The 18,509-nt window shown below is 55.5% G+C and overlaps 9 protein-coding genes across 9 annotated transcripts; 5 read left to right on the forward strand and 4 right to left on the reverse strand.

The window, feature by feature from the left end:
- Positions 1-400: 400 nt before the first annotated feature.
- F5Z01DRAFT_376687 (uncharacterized protein) lies at positions 401-2,111 on the forward strand. The gene is made up of 3 exons (XM_046259385.1): positions 401-727; positions 801-1,288; positions 1,347-2,111. Exons 1-3 carry the CDS (start codon positions 578-580, stop codon positions 1,810-1,812), a joined length of 1,104 nt encoding a protein of 367 aa, XP_046114261.1. The 5' UTR covers positions 401-577; the 3' UTR covers positions 1,813-2,111.
- On the reverse strand, positions 1,920-5,261 carry F5Z01DRAFT_714214 (uncharacterized protein). The gene has a single exon (XM_046266504.1). The coding sequence runs from the start codon at positions 5,053-5,055 to the stop codon at positions 2,410-2,412; it is 2,646 nt and encodes an 881-aa protein (XP_046114262.1). The 5' UTR covers positions 5,056-5,261; the 3' UTR covers positions 1,920-2,409.
- A 167-nt stretch (positions 5,262-5,428) lies between these two features.
- Positions 5,429-7,815, forward strand: F5Z01DRAFT_377107 (uncharacterized protein). The gene has a single exon (XM_046259387.1). It carries the CDS (start codon positions 5,630-5,632, stop codon positions 7,796-7,798), a length of 2,169 nt encoding a protein of 722 aa, XP_046114263.1. The 5' UTR covers positions 5,429-5,629; the 3' UTR covers positions 7,799-7,815.
- Positions 7,816-8,166: 351 nt separating this feature from the next.
- F5Z01DRAFT_377115 (quinate permease) lies at positions 8,167-10,037 on the forward strand. Its single transcript, XM_046259388.1, has one exon. It carries the CDS (start codon positions 8,287-8,289, stop codon positions 9,904-9,906), a length of 1,620 nt encoding a protein of 539 aa, XP_046114264.1. The 5' UTR covers positions 8,167-8,286; the 3' UTR covers positions 9,907-10,037.
- A 170-nt stretch (positions 10,038-10,207) lies between these two features.
- Positions 10,208-11,754, reverse strand: F5Z01DRAFT_714223 (uncharacterized protein). The gene is made up of 2 exons (XM_046266505.1): positions 11,067-11,754; positions 10,208-11,015 (listed from the first exon to the last, which is right to left on the reverse strand). The coding sequence occupies exons 1-2, from the start codon at positions 11,338-11,340 to the stop codon at positions 10,264-10,266; spliced, it is 1,026 nt and encodes a 341-aa protein (XP_046114265.1). The 5' UTR covers positions 11,341-11,754; the 3' UTR covers positions 10,208-10,263.
- A 411-nt stretch (positions 11,755-12,165) lies between these two features.
- F5Z01DRAFT_629729 (xylose isomerase-like protein) lies at positions 12,166-13,224 on the forward strand (the record flags this gene model as incomplete). Its single annotated transcript, XM_046261680.1, has 1 exon — positions 12,166-13,224. One exon carries the CDS (start codon positions 12,166-12,168, stop codon positions 13,222-13,224), a length of 1,059 nt encoding a protein of 352 aa, XP_046114266.1.
- Positions 13,225-13,244: 20 nt separating this feature from the next.
- F5Z01DRAFT_377141 (Dehydroquinase) lies at positions 13,245-14,034 on the reverse strand. Its single transcript, XM_046259390.1, has one exon. The coding sequence runs from the start codon at positions 13,714-13,716 to the stop codon at positions 13,264-13,266; it is 453 nt and encodes a 150-aa protein (XP_046114267.1). The 5' UTR covers positions 13,717-14,034; the 3' UTR covers positions 13,245-13,263.
- F5Z01DRAFT_377135 (inositol monophosphatase) lies at positions 13,926-15,540 on the forward strand. The gene is made up of 5 exons (XM_046259389.1): positions 13,926-14,318; positions 14,372-14,876; positions 14,923-14,994; positions 15,044-15,175; positions 15,225-15,540. Exons 1-5 carry the CDS (start codon positions 14,135-14,137, stop codon positions 15,331-15,333), a joined length of 1,002 nt encoding a protein of 333 aa, XP_046114268.1. The 5' UTR covers positions 13,926-14,134; the 3' UTR covers positions 15,334-15,540.
- F5Z01DRAFT_377175 (muts domain V-domain-containing protein) lies at positions 15,279-18,402 on the reverse strand. Its single transcript, XM_046259391.1, has 5 exons — positions 17,530-18,402; positions 17,154-17,475; positions 17,068-17,108; positions 16,263-17,021; positions 15,279-16,212 (listed from the first exon to the last, which is right to left on the reverse strand). Exons 1-5 carry the CDS (start codon positions 18,241-18,243, stop codon positions 15,385-15,387), a joined length of 2,664 nt encoding a protein of 887 aa, XP_046114269.1. The 5' UTR covers positions 18,244-18,402; the 3' UTR covers positions 15,279-15,384.
- Positions 18,403-18,509: the final 107 nt, after the last annotated feature.

Below are 18,509 nucleotides of genomic sequence, written 5' to 3' on the forward strand. Positions count from 1 at the left end.
GTGGGGCGAATTGGGTTGCCTCTCGTTGATACTTGCCTCCCAGTAGATTATTATACGTGCTTGAGACAACTTGAAGATGGCTCAACGGGCCAGCGAACCATGGCCAGGTCGACCTCCTCAAAGTGTGAGACTCACAATGCAAGACGCAAGGTGGTTCTTGGTGTTATTGCACCCAGATCTATCCGAGAGGTGGTCCAGAATGGCCTAGAGCATCGACAGTGATCGTCACTCAAAGCGAGGATGAATCATGAGAGTTGCCTCGCACGCTAATAAGGTATAGGGGACATGGAGTCGAAAGAATCGCACGCAGGCGGCAGAGATTTGATCACTAAACTAGTGGCGGCCCGGATTCTTACTAGCCCCAGCCTATTGGGGAACTTGTTGCATGACACCAGACGATTTCAAGTTCCAAGTTCCAACACGCAGACGCCTCGTCCACGCTGGATGCTAGGAAATTCGATATAAAGTGTGCAGCAAGGCCCTGCCAGACTGACACAGTGAGCTGTTCCCTCGTGTGTTCCCTCCCTGCGCCAAAACCTTCGATACATACCACGTGGCACGGCACACGGCAGACAGGATGAGCATCCCTGATCATGGGCCCCTAATGACGAGTGCCATATGGCCTATATGCGGGGTGTCTTTGCTCTTCCTAGCTGCGAGGCTATATGTGCGGTTCTCACGCAACCGAGCGTTCTGGTGGGACGACTGGGTGCTCATCGCATCATGGGTATGGAAGCCTCTCCCACCACCCTGCTGTCGTCGCAAAGATCAGTCTTACTGACCATGGCTTCGTCGCTTAGGTCTGCCTTCTTGGTCAAACCTGGACGGCCCAGGCAGCCATCGGGTATGGCTTCGGCAAACTCCTCGAAGACATTGACCCCCCGAGCAACACCTACCAAATCGCCCTCTATGTACAGGTTGGCGCCACCTTTGTCGCCTTTGCAATCTCGCTGAGCAAGATCTCCTTTGCCATCACGCTCCTGCGACTCACGCTCGGATACTGGCGATACCTGGTGTGGTCCACGATCATTTCCATGGCGCTGCTCAGCCTGCCCGCCGCCATCCTGCCGTGGGTTCAATGCCGTCCGTTCAAGAAGGTATTCGACCCTTCGATTCCGGGAGACTGCTTTGATCCTGCGAAAATCCTGTCCTACGCCATTTTCGTGTCAGCCTGGAATGCACTGATGGATTTCGTGCTGGCCACTCTGCCGTGGACCGTTCTCTGGAAGCTCAACATGAACCGGACTGAGAAGATGGGCGTCGGCGTCTGCATGTCCCTGGGCGTCCTGTAAGCTGCAATCCTGCCGTACCTTATCCTGATTACCATGCTGACCAATGCTCCAAAGGGCCGGTACCGTCGCCATCGTCAAGTCCTGCTACATCAGCCAGATCGCCGAAAAAGACTTCTTCTACAACGGCGTCGAGCTCATTTGCTGGTCCGCGGCCGAGACGGCAGCCGCCATCATCGCCGCCTCGATCCCCGTCCTGCGCGTATTCATCCGTGAAAAGACAAGCTCGGCTGGCTACTCGAACAGCCGCGGCGCAAGACGTGACACTATCCCGCTCTCGCGTGTCGGGGGCAGCCGAGTCGATCCGGTCCAGGATGCGCGCAAGGTCGTCAACGAAGTCTGGGTTACGGCGCACAACAGGAGCGATGGCGAGAGCGACAAGAGCATACTCAGGGGGAATGCTGGTAGTTCCGATAGTGCTCCCGAAGGAACCATCTTGCAGACGAATACCTTTGTGGTAGACACGCAGAGTGACCAGGACAGCTTCCAGGGCAAGAGGGTAAGCAATGGGTCTAAAGATTGACACGGAGTGATGTCGGGTTGAACACGCTTTGCATAGAGTTGGGATAATTGGCTTTAGATCTTGATTTTTGTATTCAGTACACACTGAGCGATATGAATGATGACTTTACTGTATATCTAGGACAGTGAGCCCAAGTCCTCCGCTGGTGAAACACTCCTTGTTGACCTTCGACTTGCTGTGCTGCTTGCAAGTCACACGACGCGAGACGTACAGCATAGCCCGACTGACTGGCCTATGGGGCTCTCGAAGGACAGATGCGAAGCGTAACGCAGGGGCCTTGACCTGATAGTCGTAGCCACTAATCCGCCACGTGAGCGCGCGATCGTCATCGATCTTCTCAGCATCTAATCACATCAACCCTAAAGGTGTTGCGGACCAAGGGGTAGCCAATATACCACTGGGCCAAAAGTGAATATCCACACAGGCTGTACAGTGTGAATGGCTTATAACCCCTAAGACCCGGCCTACAACCGTCTCTCTGCCCCGTGACAAAAGGGGATGGCAGCTGTATGCAGTGTCGAGGCGCTCGGAAGTGAGCGGCAAGGCTTGACCAGCCTTTTTAGGCAAGCGTCAATTCGTATGCGATCGAGCTAGCATTCAAGTCACCTCCCTGACTTCGGAAGGCATCCGCGACTGCAGCTCCTGATTCGATCGCTCATGCTCGTCCCGGTACGCATTCAATAGATGCCTCCTCATGACCTTTTGCGGTGCACGTCTGCCCGTAAATAATTCAAACTGCGCAAAGCCCTGCTCCGGAAGAAGGTCCAGGCCTGTCATTGCGACCCAGCCCCTGGATGCCTGGCGTCTCGCCTGAGCCAGCAGTGGTGTGTTGAGAGTCTTGTACCCCAGCTCGATGATCACGCCTCCAGTGCGACTCTCCAGCCACCCGTCCGGGACGGTGAAATCCGGCGAGGGCGCTTCGCCGATGCGATGCGTGGGGATGCACGAGATGATGATGGTAGGTAAGTGGTAGGATGAGGGGAGAGGATCATGCAGATCCTCAATAACGTGGAAACGTGTGTCGGACCCAGCGCCGAGGGAATGAAAGTCCGGGTTCTGCAACAGCTGCTTGAAGTGGGACGCAAGCTTCTCTGCGCGCGAGAGCGTCCTGTTGTAAATAAGGATGTTCTGTACCCCGACTTGAAGCATGGCGTAGACGGCTGCTCGTGCCATACCGCCAGCGCCCACAATGACACCGCACGCACCTGGTCTGACAGCATTGGCTGGGGATAGTCCTTTGCGGATGCAGGCTCGGATGCCAATCCAATCCGTATTCTCCCCATACAAGGCTTTCACTGGGCCAGCTCTCCCCATCGCCTTGAAAAATTCTGCACCCTGTGGCAGCGAGCCATCGGGATTAAGATGGCGAACCGGGATGAGGGTGTTGACCGCACCGATAGCACGCGCATGTCGACTCAGCGAGTGGATAAGAGTGATGACCTCGACCTTGAACGGTAGGCCAATGGATGCACCGCCAAAGTAGGGGTCCTCGATCAAGTGTTTGATCGCACTCAGCGACTCTGTAGAGTGCGGCGTGTAGTGGTGTGGGAGTCCACAGGCGTTGAAAGCGGAGTTGTGCATCGTCGGTGACATGCTGTAGCCGACTTTGACACCAAAGACATACATTCTCATCCTGTCGTAGGCGTAGGCGGCCGCAAGGGCTTGAACCGCGGCGTAACTTGTGAGAAGCAAGGAGGAAGAAGGCGAAAACTCTTCTTCTGCTCTCATTGCTACCGTCGATAGAATGGGGTTCAAAATGACCGAGTGTCTCCCTGCTTCGCCTGTGTTGTACGCGATCAGGGGTATTTGCCGGCATTGTAAGGATTGCACTGATCCTCTGAAATGACCGACCGCGATGTTGTCGTCAAAGGTCCCAGCGGGCCGTCGTAGCCTCACCATATCGCAACCTAAGCGACTTGCTTTCTGATAGAGTGTGGTCCACGTGGAGGACGTCCACGGCTGCGGGTCGCGCGTGACCAAGCAGTCGCCAATCGTTCTCGCTCGTCCCTTGCTGGCGATGAGATGGGCGATATCTGCATCCTTCAGCATCAAGTTGATGGTCACAAGTTCGGGTGCAAGCCGCATTGTGTGGAGGACAAGCTGGAGATAGAACTGAGAGATCTCTTCGGTAGGAGTCTCTGGCAGCTTGACGTCGATGGCCAAAGGCACGACCGTGCTCCGCCGAGTCAACCCGATTCCGCATGTAATCGCATTGGCAAGGCTCAAGAAGTCATCGGACCCGAAAGAATCAGCTTTGGCGCACAAGTCATCAACAACAATCTGCACAACGTCGGCGCCTTCGACATGGTCCTCGATCTGGAATCCGGTTTCGAGCGTCCTGGAGAGAGGCAGCGCCACAGCGTATGTGAATTGGAGTTCTTCAAAAGGCACGCCGGCCAACGGAAACGCCGAGTCCATGAAAGGCAGCGCACCCTGTGGGTAGATGAGACTCAAGAATCTGAGCAGATGCCTTTCAGCATGCTTAAGAGTGAGATAGGGTGCGGGGACCGGATCGAAGAGGGTGTCCGAAGACAAAGAGTCAAGGACATCTGGTTGCCTTTCGGTGACGTTGTAAAACTCGAAGTTGGTACAGGTCCCGAATATTGCGCGGCTAACCTTGAGCAGATTATCCATCTTCTCGCGGTCCTGGATGCGCAAATGCTCCTGGATTGCATCTCCGTCCCGTACGACGTGGACAACAGGATGTGTGGCCGCAAACTCGCGGAATAGTGCCTGCACTCGGCTCTCCATCCATGAGCAGACAATCACGCACCCAGTCTTGTTGCGCTCGAGAACATTTTGCAAGACCTTGGCCTGCTGACGGTGGCACTCCGTGGACCCGTGAAGCTTCTTGTAGACCGCACTGGATGCGCCCCGCGTTCGCTGGAACACATTTTCGAGGTCGATGACTCTGCGCTTCAGGGCTGATGATGCCATGATGGCCAAAGTGGATTTACCAGCGCCACGGATCCCTACGAGAACGAGAGACGCATCTGCGTTGAAGTCGGGTATTTCGCCGCTCAGAGGAGGAAACGTGGGGGACGGTGTCCTTGTCGTCATGTCGATCGCCTCGTCCGCAGCCATAGTCGGGTGAAGTGGCATCTTGGACATGCCCTTTGGTTGCTGCTTGTCGCGTGCGTCGTGCGGGTCGTAGTGTCGGTCGTAGTGTCGGTGGTCGAGTGTCTGGTGATCAGTACCGAGCACGGCCTCGAGGGGCCTCTTGACGCCTGTCATGATGGACATTTGGTACTGACTAGTCCGAGTCGATGCCCATAATTCGTCACTGACGATGGACGGTCGAGACGGGACAAACGAGACGGCGGAGTCTGGAAGGAGTCAAGGAGTGTCGGAGTGCCCGGTTATCGAACCCCGCATAAGACGGATTGGCTTGATTGTCGGTCCATGACTTTCGAGATCCCTGTGGGAAGAGGGACATGACTTGGTGAGGCGTAGAGGGCGCGTCGTGTGCGACGGGTAAGTCCTCAGCCGGGGTGACAGTATTCTGGCAGGGCGCGAGACACCCCGTGCTGTCCAGCTTTTAATGTCGACCTTGAGCCCCACCGTGCCCCAGCTTGCGCTAGACCCTGGACTCGACGATGACCATGGTCTCCCCGCAAGATGATAGAACTTCTCTTGATGATCTTTGAGATGGTCCGAATTCGCGCTTCAATCTGCGTTCAACGTCGTCAATCTCTAGCTGACCAGACCTGACGAAGCCCAACACGAACATTGTCCTCGCGAAACCACCACGCCCTCTGACCAGCGACGGCTCACCACTCGCCGAACGTACCACTCGAGCTCATGACCTCTCGGTAGCATGCCGCAGAAGAAACGCGGCGGCGGGGGCAGCACGGAAGATGGAGAGAGAAGCGAACAGGCCGACGCTGCAGCTCCAAAGCGACAGCGAGTCTCTCTAGCGTGCGACTCCTGCAGGGTGGCTCGCGAACGGTGCGATGGTGAACGACCTCAGTGTGGAACATGTGTCTCCCAAAAGAGAGCCTGCTCGTATACGCCCACGGCAAAGAAACGCGGAGTACAAACTGGCTACCTGAGGACCATTGAGATGTCGCTGGCCTGGATTCTCTACGAGGAAGCGCCCACGACCGAGGAGGCGCTCCTCCGCCTGTTGCAAGACAAGAATGGCCCACTACATAAAAAGGGCAAGGCTGCCGATAAGTTGCACAAGAAATGGACAAAGAGTAGGGTCAACAAGCAGATTGGTCTGCTTCTGTCTGGGTCTGCAACACGACCAAACCGGGACGATAGTTCGGACAACGAGTCGGACACTGAGGGGAATGGCGAAGGCATGTCGTCAAACTTTGATGTACAAGACCAATTGAACAACTCAGTGTCACCGTTTCTGCAACGAGAAAGAACCGAAATACCACGAGCCTCCTTGCTTAAACTCCCGAGGAATTGGCGCCGACTGTTCGACATATACTTCACATACACTCATTGCTGGTTCCCCATCCTCAACCGAGATAGGATTCTGGAGACAGCCCTTGCTTACCCACCTGAAGGGATCCCTGGACCTTCTTCTGTCATGGATGTCGCCCCAAGCTACGCCGAACTTTGGGCTGTGTTGTCTCTCGCCTCTTTCCAGGACACAACCTCAAGCAACCCAATGCAAGGCTTCATGTCACCCAAACAGATCTACGCGACTGCAAGGGGACTCATACCATCCGAGGAAAGGCAATTCGAACTTCCTCATCTACGTGCGTTGTTGCTGCACTCGCTGGTCCTCATCGGCCAAGGCGCAGACCTGGCGGCCTGGATGCTTGTGGGAACAGCAACTCGACTCGCAATGTTCTTGCGGGGGACGGGGGCGTTGTACTCGGATGGCCTCGGCATCAACGAGACGACGGAGCGATCAGGACGCATCGCCCTGGCAGCTTGCTTTGTACTCGACACGATCGCCGCCACGGGTCTGGGCCAGCCAGCGTCGACACACGTTGGTCCTGCCAATGTCGACGCAGAAGGATTGGCAACGCCAGCGGCGGACGAGAGCTGGACTCCCCTTGCTGGATTTGGGCCGACACATCCCGAGCACAGTCAACCTGGGCCACATGTCCAGCCATTGAGGACCTTTCAGCAACTTTTGCGGTTCTGCCAGGTGCTCAGACGCGGGCTCGACCCGACCAGTCTCCAGAGTCGCCAGACAACGAACGCTGCCCAGAGCATGGCGGAGGTTCTTGACCCAGTATACTCATTCTGCAACTCTGTCATCTTTGGTGCTTCCACTCCACCAGTTCCCTCGGCATTTCTGCTGCAGATAGCCTTCTTGGCGATGACGACGCGACTGTTCCAAAGCTTCCGCGGATCGCTGCTATCAAGCTTGACCGAGGCCGTCGAGGGCTGCATATCTTCATTCGGATCGTGTGGCACACCGCCCTTGGTCGTGGGTCTCATGGGCGTCGTGCAACGATGCGCGCACCTGGGAAAGATGCACGAGGCAGAGCGAACCAAATGGCACACTACGCTGGAGTCCTTGAAGGCTGTATGGAGGAACGATGACTTGCCGCCATCGGGTCTGCCACCAGCGAGTGACTTTGAAGTTGAGTACAGTGATGCTGGGCACATGGCCACGTCAAGACAATTACCCACGCGCCTCAACGATCACCAGACACACATGCCCGGATATTCATTCTCTCAACAACCAAACATGGGGCCAGATTCACACGGTTTCCAAGTGGTACACCCAATCGAGAGCCCAAGCACGGTACAGAGTCAAGCAATCACCAGTCCGAGTGGCCCTTATCCGTCCTCCGCATCAATGCGAGGCGCTGGAGTGCCCGCAGGGATGTTCAGCGGAGTAACGGGCGTCGACATCCATACGCAAGGGGTGGATTACGACGCGATACTGGAAGAACTCGGTTCCATTGACTGCACAGATGGGCTGGACATGGATCCTCAATTCATGACAAACCTCGGCTTTGCCCCAGGTTGCGATCTGGGCGATATGCTGCAGGGTGAATTTGGGGGATAAGGAAGGCCAGCCAGCCAACCACGCATCCGGCAATTCAATCAAGCACCTCCTCAAGGAAAGGCCCCTTCCTGGTCAAACTACCGGCAGACGTAATATCCTCCGGCACCCAGCATCCGTTGCCCGCTAACCCATGGGGGACTGACTCGTCGATCTGGGGTTGGGGTGGAAGGGATAAACCCTTAACCACCTCCTCCACAGCGGATGGAGCGAGCCGCACCCACCATGTTGCTCTCTTCGAATGCCTCATCAAAGGCAAAATTCTTCAATGCCATCCCCAGGAGAGCATCCCCGCAACCCCGGAAACGTGGATAAGCTCTGGCGCTGAGACGGACGGGGACTGACCCCAGCTTATTCGACAATAACATTACCAGCCTTGGCCTTTCCAGCAGAGGCTATATAGTCTGCTGCCTCTAAGCGTCAACGCAGTGTTCCTCATCCTCTTCTCAAGGACACACCAGCATCCTGACTCTCAACCACCGCGGTCCACCATGTCGATCCTCACTCTCAAGGAGGACAGGCCTACGCCCAAGGCCGTGTACAACTGGCGCGTCTACGTCTGCGCCGCCGTCGCCTCATTCGCGGCCTGCGTCATCGGCTATGACTCTGCCTTTATCGGCACGACACTCGCCCTGCCCTCCTTCACCGAGGAGTTCAAATTCGCCGACTACTCACAGGATGGCCTTGCGCTACTGAAGCAGAACATTGTCTCCGTCTACCAGGCGGGCGCCTTCTTTGGCAGCTTGGCTGCCTATGCCACCAGTCACTTCTGGGGCCGCAAACTGTCTCTCGTCGGGTTCACTGTCATCTTCGTCATCGGCGCCGGCATCATGTTGGGCGCGAATGGCGACCGTGGTCTCGGCCTCATCATTGGTGGACGCGTCCTCGCCGGTTTCGGCATCGGTGGCTGCTCCAACATGACGCCCATCTACATTTCCGAGCTGGCTCCCCCCGCCGTGCGCGGTAGGCTCGTCGGTTTGTACGAGTTGGGCTGGCAGATTGGTGGTCTTGTCGGCTTCTGGATCAACTATGGCGTCGACAGCACCATGGAGCCCAGCCGCACGCAGTGGCTCATTCCCTTTGGTGTCCAGCTGATTCCTGCCGGCTTCCTGCTCATTGGCGTCTTCTTCATCCCCGAGTCACCTCGCTGGCTCTTCTCCAAGGGCCGCCGCGACAAGGCCACTGAGGTGCTGTGCTGGATGAGGAACCTCGAGCCCACCGACATCTACATTATCGAGGAAATCAGCTTCATTGACGCCGATCTTGAAAAGTTCCGCCGTGAAGTGGGCGCCGGCTTCTGGAAGCCGTTTGTCTCGCTCAAGGACAGGAAGATCCAGCAGCGCTTCCTCATCGGTGCCCTTTTGTTCGTCTTCCAGAACGGATCAGGCATCAACGCCATCAACTACTACAGCCCCACGGTATTCAAGAGCATTGGCATCACGGGCACAAACACGGGCTTCCTCACCACCGGCATCTTCGGCTTCGTCAAGACTGTCCTCACATTTGTCTGGCTCCTCGTCCTCATCGATCACATGGGCCGTCGTCTCCTGCTCATGGTGGGCGCCATTGGCGGCTCGCTCTGCATGTGGTTCATTGGTGCCTACATCAAGATCGCCGGCGCGGACAACAAGGCTGCCGACCCCAATGCCGACACCTCACTGTCCAGCGGGGGCATCGCGGCCATCTTCATGTTCTATCTCTGGACGTCCTTTTACACGCCGTCCTGGAACGGTACCCCATGGGTTCTCAACTCGGAGATGTTTGACCAAAACACGCGCTCCCTCGGCCAGGCCAACGCCGCCGCCAACAACTGGTTCTGGAACTTCATCATTGCCCGCTTCACGGTCAACATGTTCAATGCCTGGGGCTACGGCGTGTACTTCTTCTTTGCCTCCATGATGATCATCTCCATCTTCTTTGTCTTCTTCTTTGTGCCCGAGACCAAGGGTATTCCCCTCGAGGCCATGGACCGTCTCTTCGACGTCAAGCCCCGCTGGAACGCGAACAAGGTTCTCATGGACGAGCTGCACAGGGACAATGGGGTTGATGATGGCCAGGACGATGGAAAGTTGAAGCAGGATCACTTTGAAGGAAACGAAAAGCAGGTTTAGATTGCAGTCTCGTAGACCGCTCGCTACAGAATACATTGCTGTTCTGCGCAGCTTTTCAACACGCTTTCAACACGCTTTCAACACGCTTTCTCAGTGTCTTCATGTTTAGAGTCCTCAGCTTAGTCTACGACAGTCATAAATTGGATCTTTGACATTGCATTTGACTTAGGAACCCGTTAAGAGTGATCATGCCATATAAGTCTCATCATTTCTGCCTTTACGGCCGAGTTCAAAGCTTGGCTCAACAAGTTGATGATGTTGGCGGACACGCAAGCAGGGTCACCAGAAGAAAGATCCGTTCCGAGTATAATGTCATATATTGTCTCTCGTATGTTTCATTTAGAGCTTCATTTCTCATCACAGTTTCGCCATCCTGGCCGCGACCTTATCCGCAATAGCAGCCTTGACGTCCTCGACAGGCAAGTCACTCAGTTCCCGCCCTGTCCAATACCTATCCTGCTCAAGACCCTGCCATATCAATGCCTCTGTGCCCAAAATCACCTGCCACCCCATGCCCTCAGCCAGCTTGCCCAGTTCTGTAAACGGCGTCGGGTTGTAGCACATTTCCAGCATGGCGCCCTTGGCGGACGCGTACTTGGAGAGGAAGATGGTCGTGATGGAGCGCGCAAGGATTTCCTCCGGTGTGGTCGGCGGGAAGTCTGGCACGCAGGCGACGATGGCGCCTGGGTTTGGTAGTTCCCTCGCCTGGGCTTCTGTCGACACGTGGACCAGGCCTTGGCCGTATCCTCGCGCCTTGCAGTCTCTGATCACAGCCTCCACCTCGCTCGCTTCTCGGTTGACGAGGTAAATGTCTGTGACCTGGAGGAACTTGCGCAGCGCATACACTGCGCTCCTCGCGGCACCGCCTCCCCCGATGACGAGGGCAGGTTTGTTGTGGTAGACCTGCTCGGGTTGGGGCACGTTGTAGATGAAGCTGTTCTTGATGCCGAGGACGTCAGTGTTGGCGCCGCAGAGAAGGCGACGGGACGGATCCGAGGGATGCGGACGGGTGAAGAGGGTGTTGCAGGCGCCGACGTCGCGGCACTCTTGTGTGAGGATGTGGAGATGGGGCACAATGGCGACTTTGTTGGGCATGGTGACGGATGCGCCTAGATATCAGATCAGCCATGATTCTTTTGTGCCATATCCATTATACGAACCATAAAAGTTGGGGTGTTGGATCAGTTTCAGGAACAGATCCATGTCTGCAGAGTCTAACCGCACCTGGCCCCAGTTGAGACCAAGATGACTGTATATCACATCGTGTAGGAATGGCGACCATGAGTTTGTGAGCTTCTGGCCAAAGAGGAAGCCATGCTTCTCCAGAGGCGCAACCTCATCGACCAAGGCTGGTGGCAGCGCAGCTGAAGAGGAGGTGATGGGCACCCCCTCGGGAGATGTAGAGTTCTGTAGTGATGTCTGCATGGTTGTCATAATGCGAGTCTTGACTCAGTGTTCATGATATCTTGGATCAACAAATGAAAGGCTGGCGGTTGGGCTGCCTCATGTATGTGCGGTTGAGTGGACGGTGCTGCATGCCTTAGCTAGCGACTCGCGCGCTCAAATCGGGAATATCCCGGTCCAGGATGTCCGACTTCATCCACTCAAATGATAGGCAAAGTCTTCTTCAGGATAAACGAAGAAGAAGAAGCTGTCGGGGTGGAAATGAAACCCTGGCGATCCACCTGCATGCATTCACGCTCCACACCGCCGACCACGCCGGGTAAGCATTTACCAGGACAGCATGACGACGCCTGAGAACGGCCAGCTCCATCCACCTGACGTCCAACAGCGTCTCTGCATCTGCAGAGCACTTCCCACAATCAAAGACAGGGTGATCAAGGGTGGGGGACAGCTGTATATATCCTCATCCAGAGCCCGCGTGTAAAGACATAGCCACCCAAACCCGACACCAACCGTCTCCAGCCGTCTCGATCTGACACCCTCATGTATGCAAGCGAGAGGCCAGATGATGTCGATAGGTTATCATGGATCAATGCTTGACATTCGATGGAGCCTGTGGTGTTATCTTTGTCTGGCCCTCGTTGGGCGTCATCATGTTCTGGACAAGTGCCAGTCTTATATACAGCTTCAAGCCACTAGCGCTTCACAATGTACATCAACCTCCTGTGTAAACCAGCTTTATTCCCATATACCGGTGACTCGTTTACTCTATTCATTGAGATACATCCTCGTTTGTTCTACACTACTGCCATCACTACCCACACCACCATGGCGCACAAACCAGCCATCTGTACCATGTCCTTGGGCCGGTCCTTTGCTGGCCACTCACTCCCCTACAAACTCGCACAAGCCAAGAAACATGGCTTCCAGGGGATCGAAGTCTTCTACGAAGATCTCATCGACCTCACAGCCTCGATGCCTGGCGGCGAAACCCTTATCGACAACCAGCTTGCCGCCGCGAGGTTGTTCAGAAACCTCTGCGAAGAGAGGGGCCTTGAGATTATGTGTCTCCAGCCCTTTATGCATTTTGGAGGCCTGATCGACCGCGAGAAGCAAGAGGCACAGATCCAAGATATCAACCGGTGGATTCAGTTAGCCCATTCCCTCGGTACGGATCTCATTTGTTTCCCCAGCTCGTTTCTTCCAGCCTCCCAAATCACAGCCGACATTGACACCATTGTCAACGATCTTCAAAGAGCGGCCGACTTGGGCCTCGCCGCCTCGCCGCCTGTTCGGTTCGCCTACGAGGCTCTATGCTGGGGCACGCGCATCTCCACGTGGGAAGACTCCTGGGATCTCGTCCAGCGAGTGGACAGGGAGAACTTTGGCATATGCTTCGACACATTCAACATTGCCGGGCGCATCTTTGCAGACCCTGCCGTGCGAGGTGGCAAGTGTGAAGACGCCGAAGAGGCCACCCTTCAGTCTTTGAAGAGACTGGTGAAGAATGTCGATGTCAAGAAGGTGTTCCTACTGCAGGTCGCAGATGCAGAACGCTTGCACGAACCATTGGACCAACACCACGCTTTTTACAACTCGGAGCAGCCCGCTCGGATGAGCTGGTCAAGGAATTGCCGTTTGTTCTACGGCGAATCGTCACACGGGGCCTATCTACCTGTCAAGGCAGTGCTTACTGCGGTCGTCAGGGGGCTAGGTTTCCAAGGTTGGCTGAGCTTCGAGGTATTCAACCGACGGCTGACGGACCGCGATACGAGTGTGCCCGAGGAGATGGCCAAGAGGGCCAGTGTAGCGTGGGAGAAGATGGTTAGAGAGGTGCCCTTGGACGTGAGGCCGAACACCACCAAACAGGCAACACCTACGCCAGTACAACACCGGTTATCAGCCATGTTGTGAGGAGACTCTTGGGTTTTGGACTTGTTTATGTACATATCATCATAGCCTAGCCTTAATTTTGAGATGCTTTACCACAAATTCCAGCGCCGCCGTGTATCCGTACACCCCCATCCCACAGATCACCGCCGCCGCCTTGTCGCACAAATAGCTGTGTCTGCGAAACTCTTCCCTCGCGTGGACGTTGGAAACGTGCAACTCGACAAAGGGAATTTCCACGCCTAGCAGAGCATCCCGGATCGCCACGCTAGTGTGTGTGTAGGCGCCTGCGTTGATGATGATGGCGTCGACGTCGCCGCGCGCCGCCTGGATGCGATCGACAATGGCGCCCTCGTGGTTTGACTGAAAGGTTGATAGTTTGGCGGAGAGGGCAGTGGCCTGCTCTTGGGCGGCGGACTCGACGTCGGCGAGGGTCGTTGAGCCGTAGGTGGCGGGCTCACGGGTGCCGAGGAGGTTGAGGTTGGGGCCGTTTATGAGGAGGATGTGGCGGGACATGATGACGCTTCTTCTTTTCTTTGTGAGATAGATTCAAGAAAGCTTGAAACCATTGAGGTTCTGTCTGCGATATATCAATCCGTGACTTACACTTCACTCGCAGGTGAGCTGTGCCAGGGCACTAACACCACATCGCGGAGGGGCCCACACCAACAGCCTCCGCGTCCAAAGTGGTAAAGCATTCATCCCACTCCCATATCTCCTCCTCCTCACTCATCAATCGCTGTGGAGAATCCCACTATCTCCATACCCATGTCCGTCATCGTCACAGAACCCAGCGACAACGGAGCCTTGCGCCACGGCTGGCCTCGCTTACCATCGCCATTCTGCGTGGGGTGATCTGCTTGACTGTCAACTCAACCTAGGATTCGAGCTTCACTCAATCACACTCTGTCCATACTGCGTCGCTGCCCTCACCATGACAGAAATATCACAGCAACAGCTCGATGAGATCTATGCCTTTGCGGTACAGCTAGGCAAAGATGCAGGCCAGATGCTCATGGACGCAGCTCGGCGTCGGATGCAAGGCAACGGCGCCACGACCAGCGTAGACTACGTCGAGAAAGAGAACTCGGTCGACCTCGTGACCAAGACAGACAACGGTGCGTCCTCCTCGCATCGTGCTCCCACCATTCCATGTCACTCACAGTCCCAGACGTCGAGGCCTTTATCCACAACGCCGTCTCGAAGAAATACCCAGACCACAAGTTCATCGGCGAGGAGACCTACTCGGCTGGTGCCTCGCGCGACTACCTCGTCGACGCGGCTCCGACATGGATCGTCGATCCACTCGATGGCACCGTCAACTTCACCCATCTCTTCCCCATGTTCTGCGTGTCCATCGCCTTTGCCATTGACGGTGTCCCCGTCATCGGGGTGATCAACGCACCGTTTCTGCACCAGACCTTTTCGTCCTGTCGTGGCAAGGGCGCTTGGCTCAACGAGACGCAGCGATTACCGCTGATCCAGAATCCGGTCCCTGCTCTGCCGGCCAATGCGCCCAGTGGGTGTACGTTTGCCTGCGAGTGGGGCAAGGACAGGAGAGACACGCCCGAGGGGAACATGGTGCGCAAGATCGACTCGTTCATGAACATGGCAGCGGAGAGGAAGGGCAGAGGCGGCAAGGGCGGGATGGTGCACGGCGTACGCAGCCTTGGCAGGTAAGTGCGTCGAATACGATACTGTGGGCAGTCAACTGACGAGCAGTGCGACGATGGATCTGGCATACACAGCAATGGGGTCGATAGACATCTGGTGGGAAGGCGGATGCTGGGAATGGTATGTTAGCTCCCGAACCTTTGAAGTTGAAGTATACTAACGGGGTCAGGGATGTTGCGGCTGGCATTGCTATTCTCGAGGAGGCCGGAGGCTTGATCACAACAGCGAACCCGCCAGCCGATTTCGAGACAGCCGACATCCCGCCAGTCAAGCTGGGGAGCAGGCTATATCTAGCCATACGGTAAGACGCGATTGGACTTGCACCTAGTCAAGACACTGACCAGTCGCAGGCCTGCTGGCGACACCCCGGACGAGACTGCCCGACAATCACAGGGCAGAGTTGTGCGAGAAGTCTGGAAGCGAGTACAAGAGTTGAGCTACAGCCGACCTGGCGCATGAGCGATAATGAAATGCTGCTCCACACACACGGGTCCATGTCTCCGACCCAGTTCATAACTGATCCAGCTCTTCCATGCGAGTGATGAACTGCTCCTGTAACCGTTGCAGGTACCCTGGCAGCACGGCCGGGTCTGCCGCCTCCTTGGCTTGCTTGAGTGCCTCATGTAGATTCAGGATCAACCTGCGACGTGCCATAAGCTTGCGTGACTCGGAGCCTTGCTGATTCGCCGCTCGCTTTGTCCGCAAGTAATTTGCCACCTCTTCAGCCTTGTCAGTGAATGACTTTGGAAGGCCTATGGCCCGCGCCAGATTGATGCCGTAGTGAACCTCGTCGTCCATGTATCCGGAATCAACCTTATACAGCATGGTGATCTGAGGCAGTCCATCTGCGGTGACCGTATTGCGCGCCAACAGATGGAGGTTGAGAACGCCTGGGCGGTCCGCAAGCGCACGCGCCAGCTCGATAAAGTGCGTTGCAAACCAGACGGACGCCTTGCTCTGAATCAGAGCCTCGGACATGGCTATGGCAATAGCCAGTCCATCACGACTACTCGTCCCCCGACCGAGCTCGTCTATAATGGCAAGACTGCGGTCATTGATGTTGCGCAGGATGAAAACCATCTCCTGCATTTCAACGGAGAAAGTTGACAGGTTTGACTCGATGCTGTCGTCCATAGATACTCGGGCGAACATTTGGTGGATGATGGAGAAAGCGGCGTATTCAGCTGGGACGAATGACCCTATCTGAGCCATGATCTGAAGCAACGCGATGCTGCGGATGTAGGTGCTCTTGCCGCTCATGTTGCTGCCAGTGACAATATGAAAGCAGTATTGCTCGGTCGAGTAGTAGTCGTTGGGGATGAACTCGGCGCCGGGTTTCTGTCATCGTTAGTGTTATCCTGAAAGCACAGGCTTGAGGCGCACTTTACCTTTTCACGGATGGGATGTCTCGCCGCTTTGAGGGCCAGAGTACCAGCAATCTCTGGCTTGACATAGTCTCGCGTTGTTGCTAGCTGACCAAAGGCAGAAATCATATCTACCATGGCGACTGATTCGCACACCCGGAAGAACTGAGGCGCTGCCAAGCGGATGTCTGCGATCAGCTCGTCGATGACGGCGTCACTCCGAATGACAACCTCGTTAGACGTATCGGACAGTCTGAGGTTTAGCTTGATGAGATCCAGTGTCTGGCACTCGATCTTGTCCCGTTTGCGCACAACATTGACAAAGCAGTCTGGCAGCCGGCCACCGTCAAAATCGGATGCTTTGATCCGAAGCCAGTATTTTCGGCCGTTGTCGAACTTCAACGCTGCCGTTGATTTGAATCTCTCATTCACCTCGTCCACGTGCTTGTGGATCTCCTCTGTCAACTCCTTGTACATCTGTCGCGCAACGTCCAACATGCCACTGATGCCAGCTTTGACGGCAAATGTTCTCTGGTTCCTCAGGTCTAGAGGGGACCTCGTGTACGTTACATCGGCTTCGATGACCTGTCGAATGCGGTCAAGAGTTCCACCGGTGATTTCAGGGTGACATATGTCGCGCGCCTTGGTCAGCAATGGGCTTCTGGCTGGCACAAGAGCTTGATATAATTCAGGAATGGCTTCGAGAAAGCTCTTCATCATCAACACCTGATTGATCTGCTCCTCAACGTGCCGAACATCGCTGTTTTTGTTGACGATGATCAACTGGTGGAATCAGCACGAGCATAAATCGAACAGATGGAGGGCTCACTTTGGTCAACAGCTTTTCAACATCGCTGAATGCCTTCAGTGCTAAGATGGTCAGTCCTTGTTCTTGATTGTGGATGATGCACTTACCTCTCCGGATATCCTGGAACAATTCTTCGTTCGTTGTAAGCTCCTCTAAAGCGTCGTGCCGAGGCCTCACAAAGGCCTCGACATGTGTTGGGGGTTGCAGAATGTTCCGTCGAAGCATTCGGGTTCCCATGGGCGTGGTAGTTTGATTCAGGAGCCCGAAAAGGGAGTCCTTCGATTTGGGATCCCGGGAGTTCTGCATTATCTCCAGAGACTGAAACGCAGAAATGTCAATCATCATGGTTCCGTCCGAGGGCTGGTAGCTGATTCGAAGTGAATGGGGCACAAACGTGATTGCAAAGTGGTGCTCGATGTACTTCATCGCCTGTCGCCGTCGTTAGCCGTGGAAGATGCAATGCCCACAGCTTGAGTGGCTTACCGCATAAAACGACGAGGTAGCATAGTATTTCCCTTGGAGTGCCACCGTCAAGGGACTGACATCGGTCTCGAATGCAAGGTTCCGGATCAAGTCCAGACCTGAGGATTCAGACCAGGCCGCCCTGTCATAGACATCGATGCTTGCCTCGGGAATCAGGTTGTTCACCAGGCCGTATAGCGTGCTTGGTCGACTGGGTGGACATGCCGTGGACATGAATATAATCCTAGTCGGCTTGTTCATCTGAATTTCGTGGATGCTTTTGACATAGGACTGGTTATCGCAGATTTGACTCATTGTGACTTTGCTGAGCGTAACATTTACAAAGGCAACGCCCACGGACGGTGTCACGCCGCGCGCCTCGCTGACGGCACATATGACGGTCTCTCTCTCGCTCTGCCCGAGGATGGTGGACGCGCTGGCGCGAGACTTGCGTCCAGACGCGGTCGTTGCACGCGTCGGAGGCCTGGTGGTCGACGGGCGCGAAGCACCGGGGCTGGAGGATACTGTTGAGTGAGCATATTCGCTGAAGTTAGCTACGTCAAAGAGCAGCGGGCGAACACTGCTTGAAGAGCGATTTCGGAAGTTTGACGCGCCTGTGAAATGGGTGGGTGACTGAGAAAGAAGCTCGTCGGGGAGAGGTGAGCGGTTGACAAAAGCCGATCCCTGCGCCAATCTGGGCTTGCTGGAACGTTGCCGTTGTCGTTGTCGAGACATGATTGCGGGCAGTCAACGCAAAATTGCGATGCAGGACAGTCAAGTATCACGTCTGGATGTTCAAGGAGACAGAGGAAGTGAAAAATACTTCAATTCGATTTTGGAAGGCCTTGAGTCTATGGACTGTGCGTGTCTTTGTTTGCGAAGGAAGGAGCGTAGGGTATGCTGCAACAAGGGAAGAGCAACGAAGCCGCTGGCGATGTTGGAGCCTGGAGGCTCCTGCCCGAATGGCAAGTGCCGGATTGGAAGCAGCAGCCCCACTCGTG

The sequence above is a fragment of the Emericellopsis atlantica genome, assembly GCF_019669845.1.
Source record: "Emericellopsis atlantica unplaced genomic scaffold F5Z01scaffold_38, whole genome shotgun sequence".
Classification (NCBI taxonomy): Eukaryota; Fungi; Ascomycota; class Sordariomycetes; order Hypocreales; family Bionectriaceae; genus Emericellopsis; species Emericellopsis atlantica.